General features: G+C 44.8%; 1 protein-coding gene across 26 annotated transcripts in view; it reads left to right on the top strand.

Moving 5' to 3' along the window:
• The window catches only part of WDR59 (WD repeat domain 59), a 116,665-nt gene extending 98,044 nt beyond the window's left edge, over positions 1 to 18,621 (top strand). For 24 of the 26 annotated variants that reach the window (XM_065536635.2, XM_074027617.1, XM_074027622.1 and 21 more), the window contains 7 exons: positions 918 to 999; positions 3,683 to 3,795; positions 5,155 to 5,305; positions 5,711 to 5,783; positions 7,075 to 7,201; positions 7,676 to 7,818; positions 17,738 to 18,621. In XM_065536635.2, coding sequence (XP_065392707.1) covers positions 918 to 999; positions 3,683 to 3,795; positions 5,155 to 5,305; positions 5,711 to 5,783; positions 7,075 to 7,201; positions 7,676 to 7,818; positions 17,738 to 17,973 — 925 coding nt within the window. In that variant the 3' untranslated portion in view covers positions 17,974 to 18,621. Of the gene's footprint in view, positions 1 to 917; positions 1,000 to 3,682; positions 3,796 to 5,154; positions 5,306 to 5,710; positions 5,784 to 7,074; positions 7,202 to 7,675; positions 7,819 to 10,532; positions 11,507 to 17,737 lie in introns of those variants that run through there. The other 2 variants (XM_074027609.1, XM_065536634.2) reach the window with 2 other exon arrangements.
• Positions 18,622 to 18,940: the final 319 nt, after the last annotated feature.

Below are 18,940 nucleotides of genomic sequence, written 5' to 3'. Positions count from 1 at the left end.
TCATTTCTCATCTTCCAGTTTTTGGGGGTCATGAGTCTGGGCACAGCTTTTCTGTGTCCTTGCTCAGGGTCTCAGCAGGCTGAAATGGCATTGGCCAGGCAGTGGTCTCATCCGATGCACAGACTCCTTTTCCAAGCTTGTTCAGGTTGTCAGCAGAATTCAGACCCTTGCAGCTGTAGAACTTGTCTATAAATCTCGTCTTGAGACCAGCAGGAATGGCTCACATATGCTTCACCTTCCCTCTAAGGCCTCACCTGACGAGGTCAGCCCCACCCAGGATAGTCTCTCTGTAGGTGACTTCAAAGTCAATTGCTTAATAACATAATCACAGAAGTGATATCCCATCAACCTGGTGTCACCCACGTTCAAAGGGGTGGAGTATTGTACAAGGCATGCTGCTTTACAAAGCAGAAGAGCTATTATACAAAGCACAGCTACTTTTGTTTGGACGGAAGTGAGAGGTGAGTAATTGGCACGCAGAGGCCACCTGCAGTTCCCCTGCCTCTTCCTAAACTCGAACTCATAACAGAAAGTGTTTCCTTTGTAGTCTGTACATAGCACACTACTCTTTCTGTTAGGAACCATAGTCAGTGTCGCATGTATTTCAATGCATTTTTATTCAACCCTCAAGGCTTGGGAACTCCATAGAAAAGCTGGTTGGTAAATTGGTATTTGAGTATGGCCTCCCTCCTGACTTTAAAGAGGTGAGCAATTTCATCTTCCCCAGGCTGGAACCCACAGATGTATTAGCATCAGCTCTAGTTAAGCTTTTCCTCTGAGTCAGATAGGAAGGAGGCCCAAGGCAAACACAGAGTAAAACATTTTGAGTAGCAAACAAAGAGGCAGTTTCTCATCTGTTTGTTGATGTGGGAAGTTACACTAGAATGAAATTTTTAATTCTTTAAAAAACATTTCAGATTGAATGTGAATGATATTCAGGAAACGTGTCAGAAGAATGCCGCTTCTGCCTTGCTTGTTGGAAGAAAGGATCTTGTCCAGGTATTGTCCATCCCTTTTGGTGGAGATTTGGATTTTTCTTCAGGAGCAAATTGTTTTTACTTCGTCACTGGCGTTTAATGACATTTTCACAGTGGGTGTCTTGATTTGGAATTCCTTTTCCGTTTTCTTTGCCAGTCTGCAGGGTTAGAGTGCCTTTCCAAATCTGGAAATTTTTCTTCCTGGTGCTTAGTTGGGAAGATCCTAAAGCATTGATTAATTTTTTTTTTTATTATACATCTCTTTTCTGTTCCAGTATCACGGTGATTGCTGTGTAGCTAAACTTGCGTGTCCATTTCTTTGCCATTTGCACCCTCAATTCTTTTTTTTTTCTAAAATGCTTCATTTTATGAAATATTTACCAAAGTGTTCCTTTAGGTAGAGATGTTCAGTTTTAAAATATGATTTAACATGACAAATATTTAAATTTTCTTCATCTTTGCAGCAACATATCAGTGTATTATAACAAACTATCTCTGTATTTTTTTAAACAGCTTAACTGAGATATAGCCCATCTACCATGCAATTTACTCATTTAAAATACACCATTCAGTGGTTTGGTTTTGTTTTTGTTTTTTTGTAATGGAGTCTCACTCTGTCACCCAGGCTAGAGTGCAGTGGCATGATCTCGGCTCACTGCAACCTCTGCCTCCCGGGTTCAAGTGATTTTCCTGCCTCAGCCTCCCGAGTAGCTGGGGTTATAGATGTATGCCACCAAGACCAGCTAATTTTTGTATTTTTTAGTAGAGATTGGGTTTCATCATGTTGGCCAGGCTAGTCTTGAACTCCTGGCTACAAGCGATCCTTCTGCCTTGGCCTCCCAAAGTGTTGGGATTACAGGCATGAGCCACCACACCTAGCCTTTTTGTTCTTTATGCTTGTGTTGAAGATATGTTTACTATTTTGCAAAGAGTTGCAGAAGTAAATGCAAGAGTCACTGTTTCTGTTAAGGACATTTAGGAAATGTATATTATCAGTGAGGAAATAACATGCCTAAATTTTTAGCCAGGGTAGTAAACATCTTATCTTATCCCAGAAAGTCATCAACTTCCTTTAGTACTGATTCACTAGGTCATTGATTATAGAGATGAATGTGAACTTCAGGTTTCTCCTTTTCGATAATACCTTCTATATATTTTTCAACTATGTTAGTGCTACATGATTTAATTGATTTTGCATGCCTAATGCTTCTCTACCTGTTTCTCGGTGTCTTTGTTTGCCTATTCTTTCTCCTTAAGATTGCAAACTCCTTGATTCAAAGTCCATATCTTCTTTCTTTTGAGTATCTCAGAGTCTAGTATAATGTTTTCCAGTTAATGGGTATACAGTGATGTGCTGCTACTAAGAAAGGTTTTCCAGACAATAGTATTTGATTTTTTTTTTTTTCCGAGACGGAGTCTCACTCTGTCGCCCAGGCTGGAGTGCAGTGGCACAATCTTGGCTCACTGCAACCTCTGCCTCCTGGGTTCAAGCGATTCTTCTGCCTTAGCCTCACAAGTAACTGGGACTACAGGCGTGTGCCGCCACGCCCAGCTAATTTTGTATTTTTAGTAGAGACGGGGTTTCACCATATTGGCCAGGCTGGTCTCGAACTCCTGACCTCGTGATTTGCCCTCCTTGTCCTCCCAAAGTGCTGGGATTACAAGCGTGAGCCACGGGGTCCGCTGTATTTGATTTTTAAAGGTATTGTGGGGGTGGGGGCTTTGCTTATGACATGATGGGTTTAGCCTATGCCTTGGACTTAAATAGACACTTAGTGGCTATTGGTTTCTGCTCGATGGCTCCAGGCCCCATGGGATTTCAAGTCGGGAGATATTCCTCAGATTTGATGTCAACAAAAAGAAAGCCAAATCCATTTTGTCTTGGCCTATTTTTATTATTCTTACATTTTAGCTTCAGAGAGGATACTGAAACTTTTATAATGAAGGCAACAAAGTCTTCATTATTCAGGTAAAGAAGGACAGATCTTAAATGTGTTACAGACTGTCTTTTTTTTCCTCCCTGCCAACCCCACTTACTGATGAAGCAGCATTTTAAAAAGTCATGTGAGGTTAGGCACAGTGACTCACACCTGTAATCCCAGCACTTTTTGGGGCCGAGGTGGGCGTATCACTTGAGTCCAGGAGTTCCAGACCAGCCTGGCCAACATGGCAAAAACCCATCTCTACTAAAAATACAAAAATTAGCCAGGTGTGGTGGCGCATGCCTGTAATCCTAGATACTCGGGAGGCTGAGGCAGGAGGGTGGCTTGAACCCACGAGGCAGAGGTTGCAGTGAGCCGTGACCGTGCCACGGCACTCCAGCTTGGACGACAGAGCGAGACTCTGTCTCAAAAAAGTAAAATAAAATAAAAGGTCATGTGAGTTAGTGGTTAAGTAGATGACCCATTGAAATTATTACACTGTGTCATTTCTCTGAAGCTTGCTTTTAATGAGAAGTTTTTAAGCCTAGTGTTTCTCAAACTTTAGAGTGCACTTAACTCCCCGAAGGAATTGGTGAAAATGTAAACGCTGATTCAGTAGAACTAACTGGGACCTAAACTTCTGCATTTCAATAAGGTTCCAGCTTTTGCTGCCCCCAGAGTAGCAAGGCATCGGGTTTTATATGGAAGACAGATGGGGTTGCTTCACGGTTTCGGTTCTTGTCCTTGCCAGTTTGAGTTTGTATTTCTCTTTGATCTGTCCAGGTTTGGTCGCTGGCTACGGTAGCTACAGATCTTTGCCTTGGTCCGAAATCTGACCCAGATTTGGAAACACCCTGGGCTCGACATCCATTTGGGCGGCAGCTGCTGGAGTCCCTGTAGGTTATGAGAGCTAAAAGTGAGAAAAATGAGTGATGTCCGTTTTTGGTCTGTGAACACTTGAAATGTCATCACCTAAGAGAAAGGCGCAGAGGCCCGAGGAATGAAAGGAAGGAGTAGGATCTTTCCTTTCAGTGCTGAAATAATTTCTGTGCAGAACAAACTTCTTACAGCAGACAGAACTATACAATACTTGTCATTTATGACAAGGATTTGAGACCCCTGAGACTCATGTATCCTTTAGAGATTCATGCGTTAGTCCACAAATCACGTCAGTCTGAACACAGGAGTTTGAGCTCATGATATGGTAAGTTTCTTCTTGAAAGCTCTAGGGTCTCACCTTTGAGAACTGTGTGTTGGTGTTCATGTTTGCCAGAGACCACGACACTTTCACCCTGTTAGGCAATTCGAGAAAACATTGCCTTTGTGTTCAGTTTATTGCACTGACATGTGGCAAACTGGAATATACGATACAATATAATTTAACACGAAGTAAAACCATTTGAATCTCCATAACTTGGAGGCCCAGGGCCTGGGGAGAGAAACGCTCCTGCCTTCAGGTTGAGGTTTTATTTATGCATTAAGGCCACCCCTGGGACACGTGTTCATGCTTCCGTTTCCTTGTCGCTAACATAGGGATGATAAGGTTTGCTCTACCTACTTCGTGTAAGACTCAAATAAGATAGTGAGTGTGAAAACACAAATATTAGACATTGAGTGATAGGAAGACAGTAATATTATTCATTCTTAAAGGCAAAGCCCCTCTGATTCCTTACTCACATTCTAGCCTAATCTTCCTGAAAGGACAAAGGGGATATGAGTACCTAAAGAGTAGAAACACTCCTTGTTATTCTTACCTAATAGCTCATCTTCATAACTGCACCTCCAAAGTCGGTTGCCTGCTAGCATACTGTGGTGGTCCAGTGTCCTCTGGGCTCCTCCATGTAGCTTTAGGTTATATAAATGGCATGTATGGGAATCCCCCAAAAGCAGTGTGATTCTTCCTTGGAGCTGGGAGGACAGAGAGCGTGTATTGGCTCGTTCAGATGTCAGGTTAGTCCACTTAATTCTTGGAGAAGCCAATTCATGTTTAAGCCCATGCCTGAGTGTTAGCCAGAGGCTTTGAGATGCGTTCTGTAGATCATTTGTAATACGTCGATGTCTTATATTCCAAAACAAGTTTAGGCAAACTCAAAGTAGGTCAAACCACTGGATCTGTAGAAAGCCCCCATTCCTGACGGTTTTTGAGGCCAAATCAAGAATCCTCCCATCCCACCCCGTGACAGTAACACGCCATGACTGTGATCGTGTCAGTCCCTCCTCCTGACTTGTCTTCTTTCCTCTCACCTTTTCCTCAGGTTGGCTCACTATTGCCGGCTCCGGGATGTCCAGACACTGGCAATGCTCTGTAGCGTGTTCGAAGCCCAGTCTCGGCCTCAGGGGATACCAAACCCCTTTGGGCCTTTTCCCAACCGTTCTTCTAATCTTGTGGTGTCCCATAGTCGATATGTAAGTTTGTCCTTTTCTGGTTTTGTCTGATTTTTTTTTTTTTTAGATGGAGTTTTACTCTATTGTCCAGGCTGGAGTGCAGTGGCACGATCTTAGCTCACTGCAACCTCTGCCTCCTGGGTTCAAACAATTCTCGTGCCTCAGCCTCCTGAATAGCTGGGATTACAGGCATGCACCACCAATCCCAGTATATTTTTGTATTTTTAGCAGAGATGAGGTTTCACCATGTTGAGCAGGCTGGTCTCGAACCCCTGACCTCAGGTGTTCTGCCTTCCTTGGCCTCCCAAAGTGCTAGGATTACAGGCATGAGCCACCGCGCTTGGCCTGCTGTTTTCTTAATGTGAACTGTCATGGGGAACAGTATTCTGATGCTAGTCCTGTTGGTTCTTCTCTTTCCATCTGTAGCCTAGCTTTACCTCTTCCGGTTCGTGCTCCAGTATGTCAGACCCAGGGCTCAGCACTGGCGGCTGGAACATAGGTTTGTATGGAAATGACTTAGCCCACGCCGGATTTTTAGTTCTCTGATAGCTGTGCATATGTAAGCTTTAGTTGATGCTTAGTCTCCATATTTTTTCTTGTTTCTTATTTCTCTTTACATGTACTGTGATAGGGATCCTCTTGCTGGAGGCCTGGCTTTGCAGGTTGAACAGGCCACGTTCTGGGGCTCTTTGTGCCTTTTGCTGTGTTGCTTTTCATCTCATAACCTTGAGAAACTGACAATGGGACTTCCCGCTGTTCACCCCCAAAATCCAACCCTTATCCTTTCTCCTTCACATGCCCTTTCCATGTTCATCTGCCGCCTACTCCTTCCCACGAACGCTTTCAGTGTAGACAAATACAGCTGGATCTGACTCCAGCTGATCATAAAGCTATTTGCGGAGTAGGTGTATTTGTATTTCCTGGAATTTTTTTAAGAAACAGTTTTTTAAAATGATCTTAATTTTCCTGATTTCAAAAGTAGCTCATGCCCAGTGAAGAAAAGCAAACACGAAGTATTAGAGAAGAAAATTGTAATCGTTGATCTCCCACCTAGGAATAGCGTCCATTAACGTTCTAGAACATTTCCATCCATTCTTTGTGTGCAGGAGTGTGGTCATTCCATATATGTGACTTTGTGTTCTATTTTTAATTAAATCATGAGCAAATATTGTTCAAAAAGTCTTTGTAAATAATGACTACATAACATTCCACTATATCTCTGTGCCATCATTTGCTTTATTTATTTATTTAGTTAGTTAGTTTTTTGAGATGGAGTCTTGCTGTGTTGCCCAGGCTGGAGTGCAATGGCGTGATCTCGACCCACTGCACCCTCCACCTCCCGGGTTCAAGCAATTCTCCTGCCTCAGCCTCCCGAGTAGCTAGGATTACAGTCACGTGCTAGTATGCCCAGCTAATTTTTGTATTTTTTTTTTAGTAGAGATGGGTTTCACCATGTTCGTCAGGCTGGTCTCAAACCTCTGACTTCAGGTGATCTGCCCACCTCGGCCTCCCAAAGTGCTGGGATTCCAGGCATGAGCCACCATGCCCAGCCCATCATTTGCTTTAGCATCATGTGTGTGTACTTAGCTATCAGGTTCTCTTAGTAATAAATACCTGGGCAAAAAGGTAAGGGTAGGAAAGAGTTCTGTTTAGTTATATTTCTCAGAGTATTCAGCCTCACTTACTTTTCTTCTGGGAAATCCATTGGCCACACGCGGTCTTATGAGACTTCAGATATTTTCCATGCCTTCTCTGATTGCCATCTTCCCTTCGCATTTGATTTTCTTTAGCGGGGAGAGAGGCAGAGCACTTGTCCTCCCCCTGGGGAGAATCCTCACCGGAAGAGCTCCGCTTTGGGAGTCTGACCTGCAGTGATCCCCGGGAGCGGGAACGCGACCAGCATGATAAAAATAAAAGGTAACCACCCTCCCAGGTGAGAGCTGCGATGCCAGGACTCCAGTTTCTCCACAATCACAACTCTTGCGCCTTTTTTTTTTTTTTTTTTTTTTGGACACAGAGTCTTACTCTGTCGCCAGGTTGGAGTGCAGTGGCGGAATCTCAGCTCACTGCAACCTCTGCTTCCCAGGCTCAAGTGATTCTCCTGCCTCAGCCTCCTGAGTAGCTGGGATTACAGGCACATGCCACCACGCCCAGCTAATTTTTTGTATTTTTAGTAGAGACAGAGTTTCACCATGTTGGCCAGGCTGGTCTCAAACTCCTGACCTCAAGTGATCTGCCAGCCTCGGCCTCCAAAAATGCGGGGAGTGACAGGTGTGAGCCACCGTGCCTGGCCAGGACTGTTGCTTTAAGAAGGGCATATTAAGTGCCATTTAGGATCAAGCTCATTTTTTCTTAAAGGAACTGACAGGAAATCTTTTTCACTTTCTCCAGGCTCCTGGACCCCGCCAACACCCAGCAATTTGATGACTTTAAGAAATGCTATGGGGAAATCCTCTACCGTTGGGGTCTGAGAGAGAAGCGAGCCGAAGTGTTGAAGTTTGTCTCCTGTCCTCCTGACCCTCACAAAGGGATCGGTGAGTATGCATTTCTCTCTCTCTTCCTATCACTGTCTGAAAGATCCTGTAATTTAATTTGTCCACAGCATCAGACTTGGAATGAAGTTTCAGCTTCTCATTTCTAAGCAGAAATTTCAAAGGCATTTTGAGTCCATTCCAAGCTTCTGAAAAGCCCTTGCATTTCATAACAGGATGAAATCTTTTTTTTTTTTTTTTTGGGATGGAGTCTCACTCTTGTCGCCCAGGCTGGAGTGCAGTGGTGCGATCTCGGCTCACGGCAACCTTTGCCTCCCGGGTTCAAACTTCTCCTCCCTCAGCCTCCCAAGTAGCTGGGATTATAGGTGCCTGCTATCATGCCCAGCTAAATTTTTGTACTTTTAGTAGAGATGAGGTTTCACCATGTTGGCCAGGCTGGTCTCGAACTCCTGACCTCAGGTGATATGCCTGCCTCGGCCTCCCAGATTGCTGGGATTACAGGTGTGAGCCATGGCGCCTGGTCCAGGATGAAATTTCTATTGCAATAGAAGTAGTTTATATACAGTACTCCAGGCCGGGCGCGGTGGCTCAAGCCTGTAATCCCAGCACTTTGGGAGGCCGAGGCGGGCGGATCACAAGGTCAGGAGATCGAGACCACAGTGAAACCCCGTCTCTACTAAAAATACAAAAAATTAGCCGGGCGCGGTGGCGGGCGCCTGTAGTCCCAGCTACTCAGGAGGCTGAGGCAGGAGAATGGCGGGAACCCGGGAGGCGGAGCTTGCAGTGAGCCGAGATCGCGCCACTGCACTCCAGCCTGGGCAACAGTGTGAGACTCCGTCTCAAAAAAAAAAAAAAAAAAAAAAAAATATACAGTACTCCAGCGTGGATCAGAGGGATGGATATTTCTTCATTTATTCCTCTATGTGTCCAACTCCTCTTAGGCACAGTGCCCACACATTCCTTCCCTGCATGGAGCTTACAACTGAGTGGGGGGGGATATTAAATAATTTCAAATAAATATTCACAAGCAAACAAAAACGATGTGGGGGCAGGGAGAACGGAGAGGGAGAATCTTAAGAGAGGAATTGAGGTGTGTTAGGAAGGCCTCCAAGGAGCTGCGGTCTGAAGGTTTAAAGGAACCATGGAGCCATCAGTGCAGAGTGGTGAAAAGAGCGTCCCACACTGAGGGTCAGGCCCCAGGGAAATGACTGTCGTTGTGAACAAGCGAAGGAAGGTGGCGTGGTGTGGCTGGAGTACAGTGGGGAGAAGAGCGGTATCAAATTAGAGTGTAGAGTACTTAGGATTGTGTCAGGCAGGGGCTTGTAAGTTGCAGTAAAGAATTCGGATTCAGCCAGACATGGTGACTCACGCCTGTAATCTCAGCACTTTGGGAGGCCAAGTCCGGCAGATCACTTGAGGCCAGGGGTTTGAGACTAGCCTGGCCAACATGGTGAAACCCCGTCTCTACTAAAAATACAAAATTAGCCAGGCATGGTGGCGCACACCAATAATCCCAGCTACTTGGGAGGCTGAGGCAGGAGAATCGCTTGAACCCAGGAGGCAGAGGTTGCAGTGAGCCGAGATCATGCCATTGCACTCCAGCCTGAGTGACAGAGTGAGACTCCATCTCAAAAAAAAGAAAGCAAAAAACAACAACAAAAAAGAAACAGTTAAACGAATGGAAAGGATTTCATCTAGGGAGTGATGAGGTGGGCAGTGGCAGGGAATGCTGGGTTTTGTAATAAGATGCGTAGAATGATTTGACTCTCTTTAAATTGTGTAGGTATAGTTTCTTTTCCTTTCTTTTCTTTTCTTTTTTTTGTTTTTGAGACAGAGTGTCTCTCTGTTGCCCAGGCTGGAGTGCAGTCACGCGATCTCGGCTCACTGCAACCTCTGCCTCCCAAGTGCAAGCGATTTTCATGCCTCAGCCTTCCAAGTAGCTGGGACTACAGGCGCCCGCCACCATGCCACTTGTATTTTTAGTAGAGACACTAAAATACAATACAATTAATAGGAATTTTTAGTTGAGATAGTAAAATACAATACAAATACCACTTGTATTTTTGGTAGAGACGGGGTTTCGCCATGTTGTCCAGGCTGGTCTTGAACTACTAGCCTCAAATGATGCGTCCGCCTCGGCCTCCTAGAGTGCTGGGAGTACAGATGTGAGACACCATACCTGGTAGTTTCTATTTGAAGAAACAAACTAGAGTAATATGTAGGTTTAGGTAGTGAATTTCAAGGATTATTTTAACAGAGATTATGTTGGTATGTGTACCTGAAGAAATGTAAAGACACAAAATGCTATGTGGGCAACATTTTTTCAGAGCATCTAAATGTATGAAAGTATCTCAGGAAAAGATTAATGATGGCCTGGAGCAATTTGTCTTTTAAAAATTAGTTTTCAGGAAAACATATGAATCATGGAGATACAGAGCTGATGTATCAGCCCATCAGTTAGCTAAACCCTTATTGACATCTGCTTTTATAAAGTGTCATGCTGGATTCTGTGGGATGTACAAAGAAATAAAAAGTGTGGTTTGGCGGGTCAAGATGTCTGTAGTGCAGTCAGAGAGTCTGAAATACAAACTCAGGAAGACTTAATGGTAGTTAAGGATGAATAATGTATCCTAACTTCAATAAAAGCAATGTCACAAGGTTTATAAAGCAGGGCAGGATTGTAAAAGATGGACTCACAGACAAAAGCAGTAAAAGAAGTATTTTCTTTTCTTTCTCTTTTTTTTTTTTTTTTTGAGATGGAGTCTCGCTCTGTCGCCCAGGCTGGAGTGCAATGGAACAATCTCGGGTCACTGCAACCTCCACCTCCTTGATCATCCCATATCCACAGACTTCAGCATAGCAAATTTGAGGGACAAAGTTAGTTTCATTGGGATTCAGTATTTACAGATGGGGCTCATGGTTTCATTCATTTTATGGGGATACTGTTAAATAGAGTATTCCCTTAAAGAAAGTCTCAGGATATAAGATGATGTTTTTGTTTTTGTTTCTGATTGTGGTATGTGATGTGCTTGGTCTTAATGGTGGCAGAGCAAAGCGATTGCTTTCCCAGCCTCCTCATGGGGAGAATTCCCTCCCTAGAGGCACAGAGCTGCTCACCTAAATTTCGTTCAGCAGTTTATTGGTTCAGTATATTAATTTAACGTCTTATTTCTTTGGCCAGTTTTATTTACTTTTGTGTAATAGGTGATGTTGATTAATACACAAGACTTTTTGTTGTATGGTTGACAAACTGGAGCCATATGATCCTGCACCTTTGGAGTTCGCTTCCTCCTGGAAGTTTTGAAAAGCCTTGGAATCATGCTTTGATTGTTCTATGTGCTGGGAGTATTTTTATGGTCTTTGTTAGTTTGTCTGTTAGGACCCAAGAATGATTCATTTCATCCCTATCAAGTTTCACTGGCAAAACCTATCCTGTCGTCCTGTGCCTCTTACCTGTGATCCTCAGGGTAGTCAGTGTTTCTGGCCTGTCAGGAAATGACATCTGTACTTTGTGCAAGGCTGGGATTCCCTAAGCCAAAGAAGTTTCCTGGGAGGACTTGTGGGCTGCATGTCCACATATGAAGCAATCTCCTCCCCTTCATAATGACTTATCATACCTAGTTTATTTTATTTATTTATTTATTTATTTTTTTGAGATGGAGGCTTGCTCTTTCGCCCAGGCTGGAGTGCGGTGGCGCAATCTCGGCTCACTGCAAGCTCCGCCTGCCGGGTTCACGCCATTCTCCTGCCTCAGCCTCCCAAGTAGCTGGGACTACAAGCGCCCGCCACCATGCCCGGCTAATTTTTTTGTATTTTTAGTAGAGACAGGCTTTCACCATGTGAGCCAGGATGGTCTCAATCTCCTGACCTCGGGATCCGCCAGCCTCGGCCTCCCAGAGTGCTAGGATTACAGACGTGAGCAACCGTGCCTGGCCATATCATACCTAATTTAAATGAGATTTGAATCTAAATGTGATGTTTTGGGCACGACCTTGGCTGTAAATTTGATCTATCCATGTATATCGTGATAAGGAGGAGGGCAGCTTCTTTTATTTTTTATTTTTTAAATTGTTATAAAATAGAGACAGAGTCTCACTATGTCGTCCATTGTGGTCTCAAATTCTTGGGTTCAAGTGATCCTTCCATCTCAGCCTCCCAGCATGCTGGGATTAGGAGCATGAGCCGCCACACCCAGCCCCAGCAGACTCACTGAACCTGTATAAATGTTTTGTCATGGAAAGAAAAGGCCTTTGTGTGGTACTTACCCATTGTTCTGAGCACTTCTGCAGATGAAGTTAATCAACATATGATATTTCCTATGGAATTATTGTTCTAAGGTTTCCTAATGATTTGGTATCTTGTAGTCTATATTAAGATCTTTTTTGGATTTTTTTTCCTCCTGAAGGTAATTGGAATAAGATACCATTGTCAGAGTGTTTCATTTCAGTGTTTATCATGTGTTAAACTGAGGGGTAGAGATGGAGCAAAAAAAAGGAAAGAATGTTTTCTCCTTTCTAGTAGAAAATAGATCATTAGCCAGAATTAAATTTTTCCATCAGTTGTATTCAGTCCCTGCTAAGTAATTCTTGTTCTAATTATCTTGGAATCTCTACCCATCTGCTTTCACTAAAGTCATCTGCTTCTGAACCAAAAAGTCCTAGAAATCCTGATCCATTCCACAGCCTGACAAGTGTCTCCTGGTGGCAATGGTGTTTGGCTTGTTTGTTTTTTGAGACAGGGTCTCACTCTGTCACCCAGGCTGCAGTGCAGAGGCATGACCACAGCTCACTGCAGCCTTGACCTGCTGGGCTCAACAACCCTCCTACCACAGTCTCCCGAGTAGCTGGGACCACAGGCATACACCATCATGCCCGGCTAATTTTTTAGAAAATGTTTTTGTAGAGATGGGGTCTCGCCATGTTGCCCAGGCTGGTCTCAAACTCCTGGGCTCAAGTGATACCCCCACCTCGGCCTCGCAAAGTGCTGGGATTACAGGCATGAGAAACTGCTTCTGGCTGGTGTCAGCTTATTTGGAAAGTTGGTATTCAGGAATCTTCAGTAATATCAGTAGTGAAGAGTACCTTTATTAGTGCCTAAAGAGGCTTTATTTTGACATGTCTTCTATAAGTTTCTATTTCTGACCTATTGTTTATAGCAGGTGACTTTAGGCAAGTGTGAGGCAAAGGCAGAAACTGTCAGTTGGCAATAATGCGAAATGGCTCTGGCTAGTTTATGATAACAGTATCGTATGGAGCAGAAAAACACGTAATCATTTCCTAAGGATTCAGTTAGTGATTCCCCAACACTAAAATATTTTGGACTCTGAGGATATTGACAAATCTCCAGGCTCTTTTAATTCATCCCGTAAAATGTTTGTAAGGTTACTGCCAAACGAAAGGAGTACTCTATTTTCTTTTTAGTTTTGTTTTCTTTTTTCGTGGAGGGGGTGCTGTGGGGGGAACAAGGTCTCTCTCTGTTGCCCAGGCTGGAGTGCAGTGGTGCAGTCTTGGCTCACTGTAACCTCTGCCGCCCAGGTTCAAGCAGTTCTCCTACCTCAGCCTTCCAGGTATTATAGGTGTGCGCCGCCACGCCCAGCTAATTTTTTTGTTTTTAGTGGAGATGGGTTTTGCCATGTTGGCCAGGCTGGTCTCGAACTCCTGGCCTCAGGTGATCCACCCACCTCGGTCTCCCACAGTGCTGGGATTACAGACGAGAGCCACGGCACCCGGCCAAGTACTGTATTTTCATTTTAAACATAAGTTTAAAAAATAAATTTGTTGAAAGATATGCCAGTCTTTGTAACAGACATGAGTATCCTTCTATTGATCTTGAAAGAAGTTGTGGAAAAATTCCCATTAATAATCTTGCACTTGAGTAAAGTTCCCCAGGGAGGTTGAACTTCCCTATTTGATTTCTCATATTGTGGGTTTAACAAATACAAGAGCTTTTACAATAATGCCAAACTATTAAAAGTATAGAGAATGCCAGACATTCCCAGTCATTTCTGGCTTCCCTCCTTCCTATAGTGAGGGAACAAATCTGTAGTGTTGGCCACTTGTCATCTGGAGAGTTCTACATGTAGCCGACATGTGAAGACAGTGAGAGCTTTATTTTTCCAAATTTGGGAAAAGGCATTTTGAGAAAGAGTTGTCAGAGGTGATTCGATATAAGCATAAGTTATTATATGCCTAAAGACAAGACGTTGTAACATACTTGGTTCAGAATGATGATATTTAAAATAAACACAGCAGGCGGGATGCAGTGGCTCATGCCTATAATCCCAGCACTTTGGGAAGCTGAGGCAGGCGGATCACCTGAGGTTAGGAGTTTGAGACCAGCCTAGCCAACATGGTGAAACCCCCTCTCTACTAGAAATACAAAAATTAGCCGGGCATGTTGGCAGGCACTTGTAATCCCAGCTACTCGGGAGGCTGAGGCAGGAGAATCGCTTGAATCCGTGAGGCGGAGGTTGCAGTGAGCTGAGATCGCACCATTGCACTCCAAACTGGGTGACAAGAGCAAGACTTCATCTCAAAAAAAAAAATAAATAAATAAACACAGCAGCAAATAATTAAGAACCCTAGACTTTTCAGAAGTAGATTTTTGTTTAATATAATTCAAAAGCATGACAAAAAGCACCAGAAATTAACCAGCTGTCAAGTGAGATTATTTTGGTGCTGTAGGGAACCCTCTTATCCTGGCACAGAATCACATTTGACTTTTTCTTTGTCACTAAACAGTTTTCTTAGGAAGTATTGTTTTTTTCCTCTTAAAGTGTATATCATCTGATTTTGTTTAAAAATGTTAAGATACCTTTGTGTGTTTGTGTGTGCGTGTGTGTGTTTTGAGATGTACACAAAACCAGCAAATTTAAATATTTTAACTTTAAAATATACTAACTTTATCAGCACATTCAGTAAGACAATACCCTCAGCACATTGACTGATCGTTTTAATAAAACTGGAACATTTCTTTGATGAACTAACAGAACACGTCGATTATATTGAATATAGATTCATATCTCATACTTGGCAAGTGGTATCTGCTTTGCAATTTGTATCTAGTAGAGCCCCAGCCTCCCGGAGTCATTCTTCTTCCCACAGAGACCCAGAGAAAACCTGGAACCATTGGCGACCGACACTCTTTTTTTTTTTTTTTTTTTTTTTTTTGAGACGGAGTCTGGCTCTGTCGCCCGGGCTAGAGTGCAGTGGCCGGATCTCAGCTCACTGCAAGCTCCGCCCCCCGGGTTTACGCCATTCTCCTGCCTCAGCCTCCCGAGTAGCTGGGACTACAGGCGCCCGCCGCCTCGCCCGGCTAGTTTTTTGTATTTTTTAGTAGAGACGGGGTTTCACCGTGTTAGCCAGGATGGTCTCGATCTCCTGACCTCGTGATCCGCCCGTCTCGGCCTCCCAAAGTGCTGGGATTACAGGCTTGAGCCACCGCGCCCGGCCGGCGACCGACACTCTTAGTGGATTGTCAGGGAAAATTCTAAAGGCAACCAGATGTGAGACACCTTGCCCACTCTGTTTGGGGAACACATTCCACATCCCTTTGTATGCCCTAAAGTGGTGAGAGGAGGCGCGCACCAGCAAGGCCCACGGGCGTCTGCCCATCCTTCTCAACCGGTTCGTCTGCTGAGCCATCCCATTGTGTATATACCGGGAAGAGGCAAGGGAGGGCGTCCTGGGGTTTTTGTGTTTTCTGTCTTTGTGAATTTAGATCTCCTTAGAAATTGTCCAGATCCCCCCAAAGATCATTCACTAATTAATGAAATGAAATATTAGTTCAGGGTCTTAAAGTTAACAAGGATCTTGAAACCTATATTTAATCTGATTCACTGTAGAGAAACACAATTATTAATGATACTGTGAGATGACATTTTAATAATTTTACCCAGATAGATATGGAGAATAATTAAGTTTACAGTTATCTCAAGTACCAAAGAACAAACCCTTTTAAACATTAGAATTACATTTACCTGAACACACAATATTTACATTCTCTTAATGTTAAATGTTGGCCAATAAAACCAGTAATGAAAATTTGAGAGTTTTCAACTAATTAGGCTTTTCATGAGAATATAACCAAAGTTTGTACATAATATAAAAAATTATGCTTAGAGGGAGAAGACGTAGCTATTTTGAAACCAAAATTATCAAACTAGTCTGATTTGTCTCAGGATCTGCCTTAATTGGGACTATCATAAAATATGCCCTTAGGTACCACATATCAGAGGAGTTTTTACTGGCATATTTTTCTAACCACCAATTGTCATTCAACAGAGCAGCCAGTTCTGCTGGAAGAAAGGACCCTCCCTCCGTTGTAAGAGGGAAGGAGAGGTGGGAGATTGGAAGATGCCTGGTGTAATGATGAGGGGAAGTGAGAGGAGAGGCCGGCGGGTGCAGGAGCGGGGAGAAAAGGCCTGAGGGAGGAGTTTGCTGAATGTGGTGGAGGCCCGAAGTCACCCTCTCGGGGACAGAAGGGAACACAGGCTCTGTGCAGGGCTAGGTGTTGTGTCTGTTGGTGATCGTGTGTATGAAGTGAGATGCGTTTCTTGACCATGGGCCTTTCTGCAGGATTGCTCAGCCTCTTGTGGGCAGGCATGGAATGGGCAGGTGATACGGTTCATCCCGGGTAGAGGTTTTGCCAGGTGGTGCAGGAGATGGGCAAAGGAATTGAAGGCATTTGCAAAACAAGTGATTATTATAAAGTGAGTCCATGTAATTCAGGTTGGCCAAAGGGCAAACTGCAGCTAGAAAGGGGCAGGTGGACCAAAGGGTTAGTGGTGGTGGGTTAGGGACAAGGGCAAAGACCTGAATGGCCGGGTGGGCACAGGGTTAGTGGTGTAGGTTTGGGAGACCTCCAGGATTGTGCTAAGATCTGGGGTAGAGAGAAAATTGAGAGCCGAGAACAAGTCTCCAGTGAATGGGGGCGTGTCTCCAGAATGTCCGTAGATGACACAGAGAGAAGGGGGAAAGGCTGGTGAAGCTGGGTGACATTGGCCTCCAGCAGAAGGTCCATGGTCTGGAGGCGGTGATGGGGCCCAGTCCCCACCCCACTGCCCCTGCAGTCAGAGGACTTAAGTAAGAAATGGCCTTTCATCCAAAGGCCAGCAGAGGCGGGAGGGTCAGTTGATGAGGAGATTATTGCCAGTAGAGTAGACAGAGCAGGTTTCACTCGGGGTAGCCCAGTGGAACCAGTCCTTGCCCGGCGGTGGAGCAGCACCGTGGTGTCCTGACTTGGGCCAGTGGCGAGTGGGCAGTAGCAGGCGTTGGTAAAACCAGTCTGCCCTCTGCTGAAGCGTTACTACTGAGTCATTCAGTTCTTTCACCTGTTCAACATCTCCTGCGTACCAGGCCCTGCCAGCCGTCGGGGTGGGAAGAGGCATCAGATGCAGCTGCCCCATGCTGTGGGGCACTGGGTTTCCACGTGGGACCCCTGAGAAAATACAGTACTCAACCAGGTGCAGTGGCTCAGAAGGAGTTCTGATTTAAAACAAACAAACAAACAAAAAACAGAAAATGGGCTGGGCGCGGTGGCTCACGCCTGTAATCCCAGCACTTTGGGAGGCCAAGGCAGGTGGATGACCTGAGGTCAGGAGTTCGAGACAAGCCTGGCCAACATGGCGAAACCCATCTCTACTAAAAATATAAACTTAGCCAGGGGTGGTGGCAGGTGCCTGTAATTCCAGCCACTCGGGAGGCTGAGGCAGGACACTTGAACCCGGGCTGTGAAGGTTGCAGTGAGCCAAGATTGTACCATTGCACTCGAGCCTGAGCGACAAGAGTGCAACTCTGTCTCAAAAAGAAAAAACCAAAAAAACAGAAAATGCAAACCACTGGTCTAAGAATCTGCCGGAGTCTTAAGAGGAAGACGTCCTTCTTCCCAGCAAGCCCCAGTTTCCTTTTTCAGAACTCAACTCATGCTGCCTCTTGTTTTGCCCATCCCTGCCCATTTCCAGAGTTCGGCGTGTACTGCAGCCACTGCCGGAGTGAGGTCCGTGGCACGCAGTGTGCCATCTGCAAAGGCTTCACGTTCCAGTGTGCCATCTGCCATGTGGCTGTGCGGGGATCGTCCAATTTCTGCCTGACCTGTGGGCACGGTGGCCACACCAGCCACATGATGGAGTGGTTTCGGACCCAGGAGGTGTGTCCCACTGGGTGTGGGTGCCACTGCCTGCTTGAAAGCACTTTCTGAACCTGCAGACCACGGGTGTTGTCTGAAATCCCAGATGACCCATAAATGCCCCTGACAAGCTGTCTGTCAGGGGAGAGGCTCCAGAACCTCAATTCGTCCCCAGTGAGATGGGAGGATGGTCCCCCCAGGACTGTGCAGCGTCAGCTCTTGGTGGGCCTCTGCCTTCTCTTCTGCTTGGCTACCTGATGTGGATGTCACTGTGGGAAGATGAGGGGAGAAGTGCAGAGCTGCGCTTGTGTGTTGTCTATGTCGGCTGAGCTGCCAAGGGGGAGGTTTTCATGGAGAACAGCACCTGGCTCCAGGCCGCTGTTACCCTGTAAGATGTTAGCCTTAAACCGCCGAGCGGTGTTCTCCTGAAGCCAATGGAGAGACCAGAGTCAGATGGAAAAGACAGTCTCCTGAGCCCGAGGACAGTGGGTCGGAATTGAATCAACAAATGGGCCTATGGCATTGTGGCTTTAGAAGCTGGTACATTTACTGAGCTGATGGACAGTGGCCTTCTAAAATATGACACTTAAATTGTAAATATGCACTGTACTTAAGGATTCTTAAGATGTATTTTTTTGTTTGTTATTTCTCCTCCAGCTGCTATCCCTTGGCTAATAAAATTCTCGTAATTATTTGAAAAAAAAGAGAGAGAAAGTTAAACAACATTTTGGTGAATCATTTTTTTACCCTACTTCTAATTGCAGGTAGCTATTTTGAATAGGACCAAAGTCAGTGCTCTGATTTTTAAAGGAAATGCTGATTTACTTTTGTCATCTGACAGGAGAAAATAGAATTTGACATTTAAGGTTCTTCCCAACCCCAAGAGTCTTCTTATTTCTTCTAGCAGAAGGAGGACGAGATTGCTGTGCAGCATGGATAGAAAAGTGTCCCTTGGCCAGGCACAGTGCTTCACGCCTGTAATCCCAACACTTCAGGAGGCAAAAGTGGGAGGATCACCTGAGCTCAGGAGTTCGAGACC

The sequence above is a fragment of the Macaca fascicularis genome, chromosome 20, assembly GCF_037993035.2.
Source record: "Macaca fascicularis isolate 582-1 chromosome 20, T2T-MFA8v1.1".
Lineage (NCBI taxonomy): Eukaryota > Metazoa > Chordata > Mammalia > Primates > Cercopithecidae > Macaca > Macaca fascicularis.
This window is presented reverse-complemented; position numbering and strand designations above follow the sequence as displayed.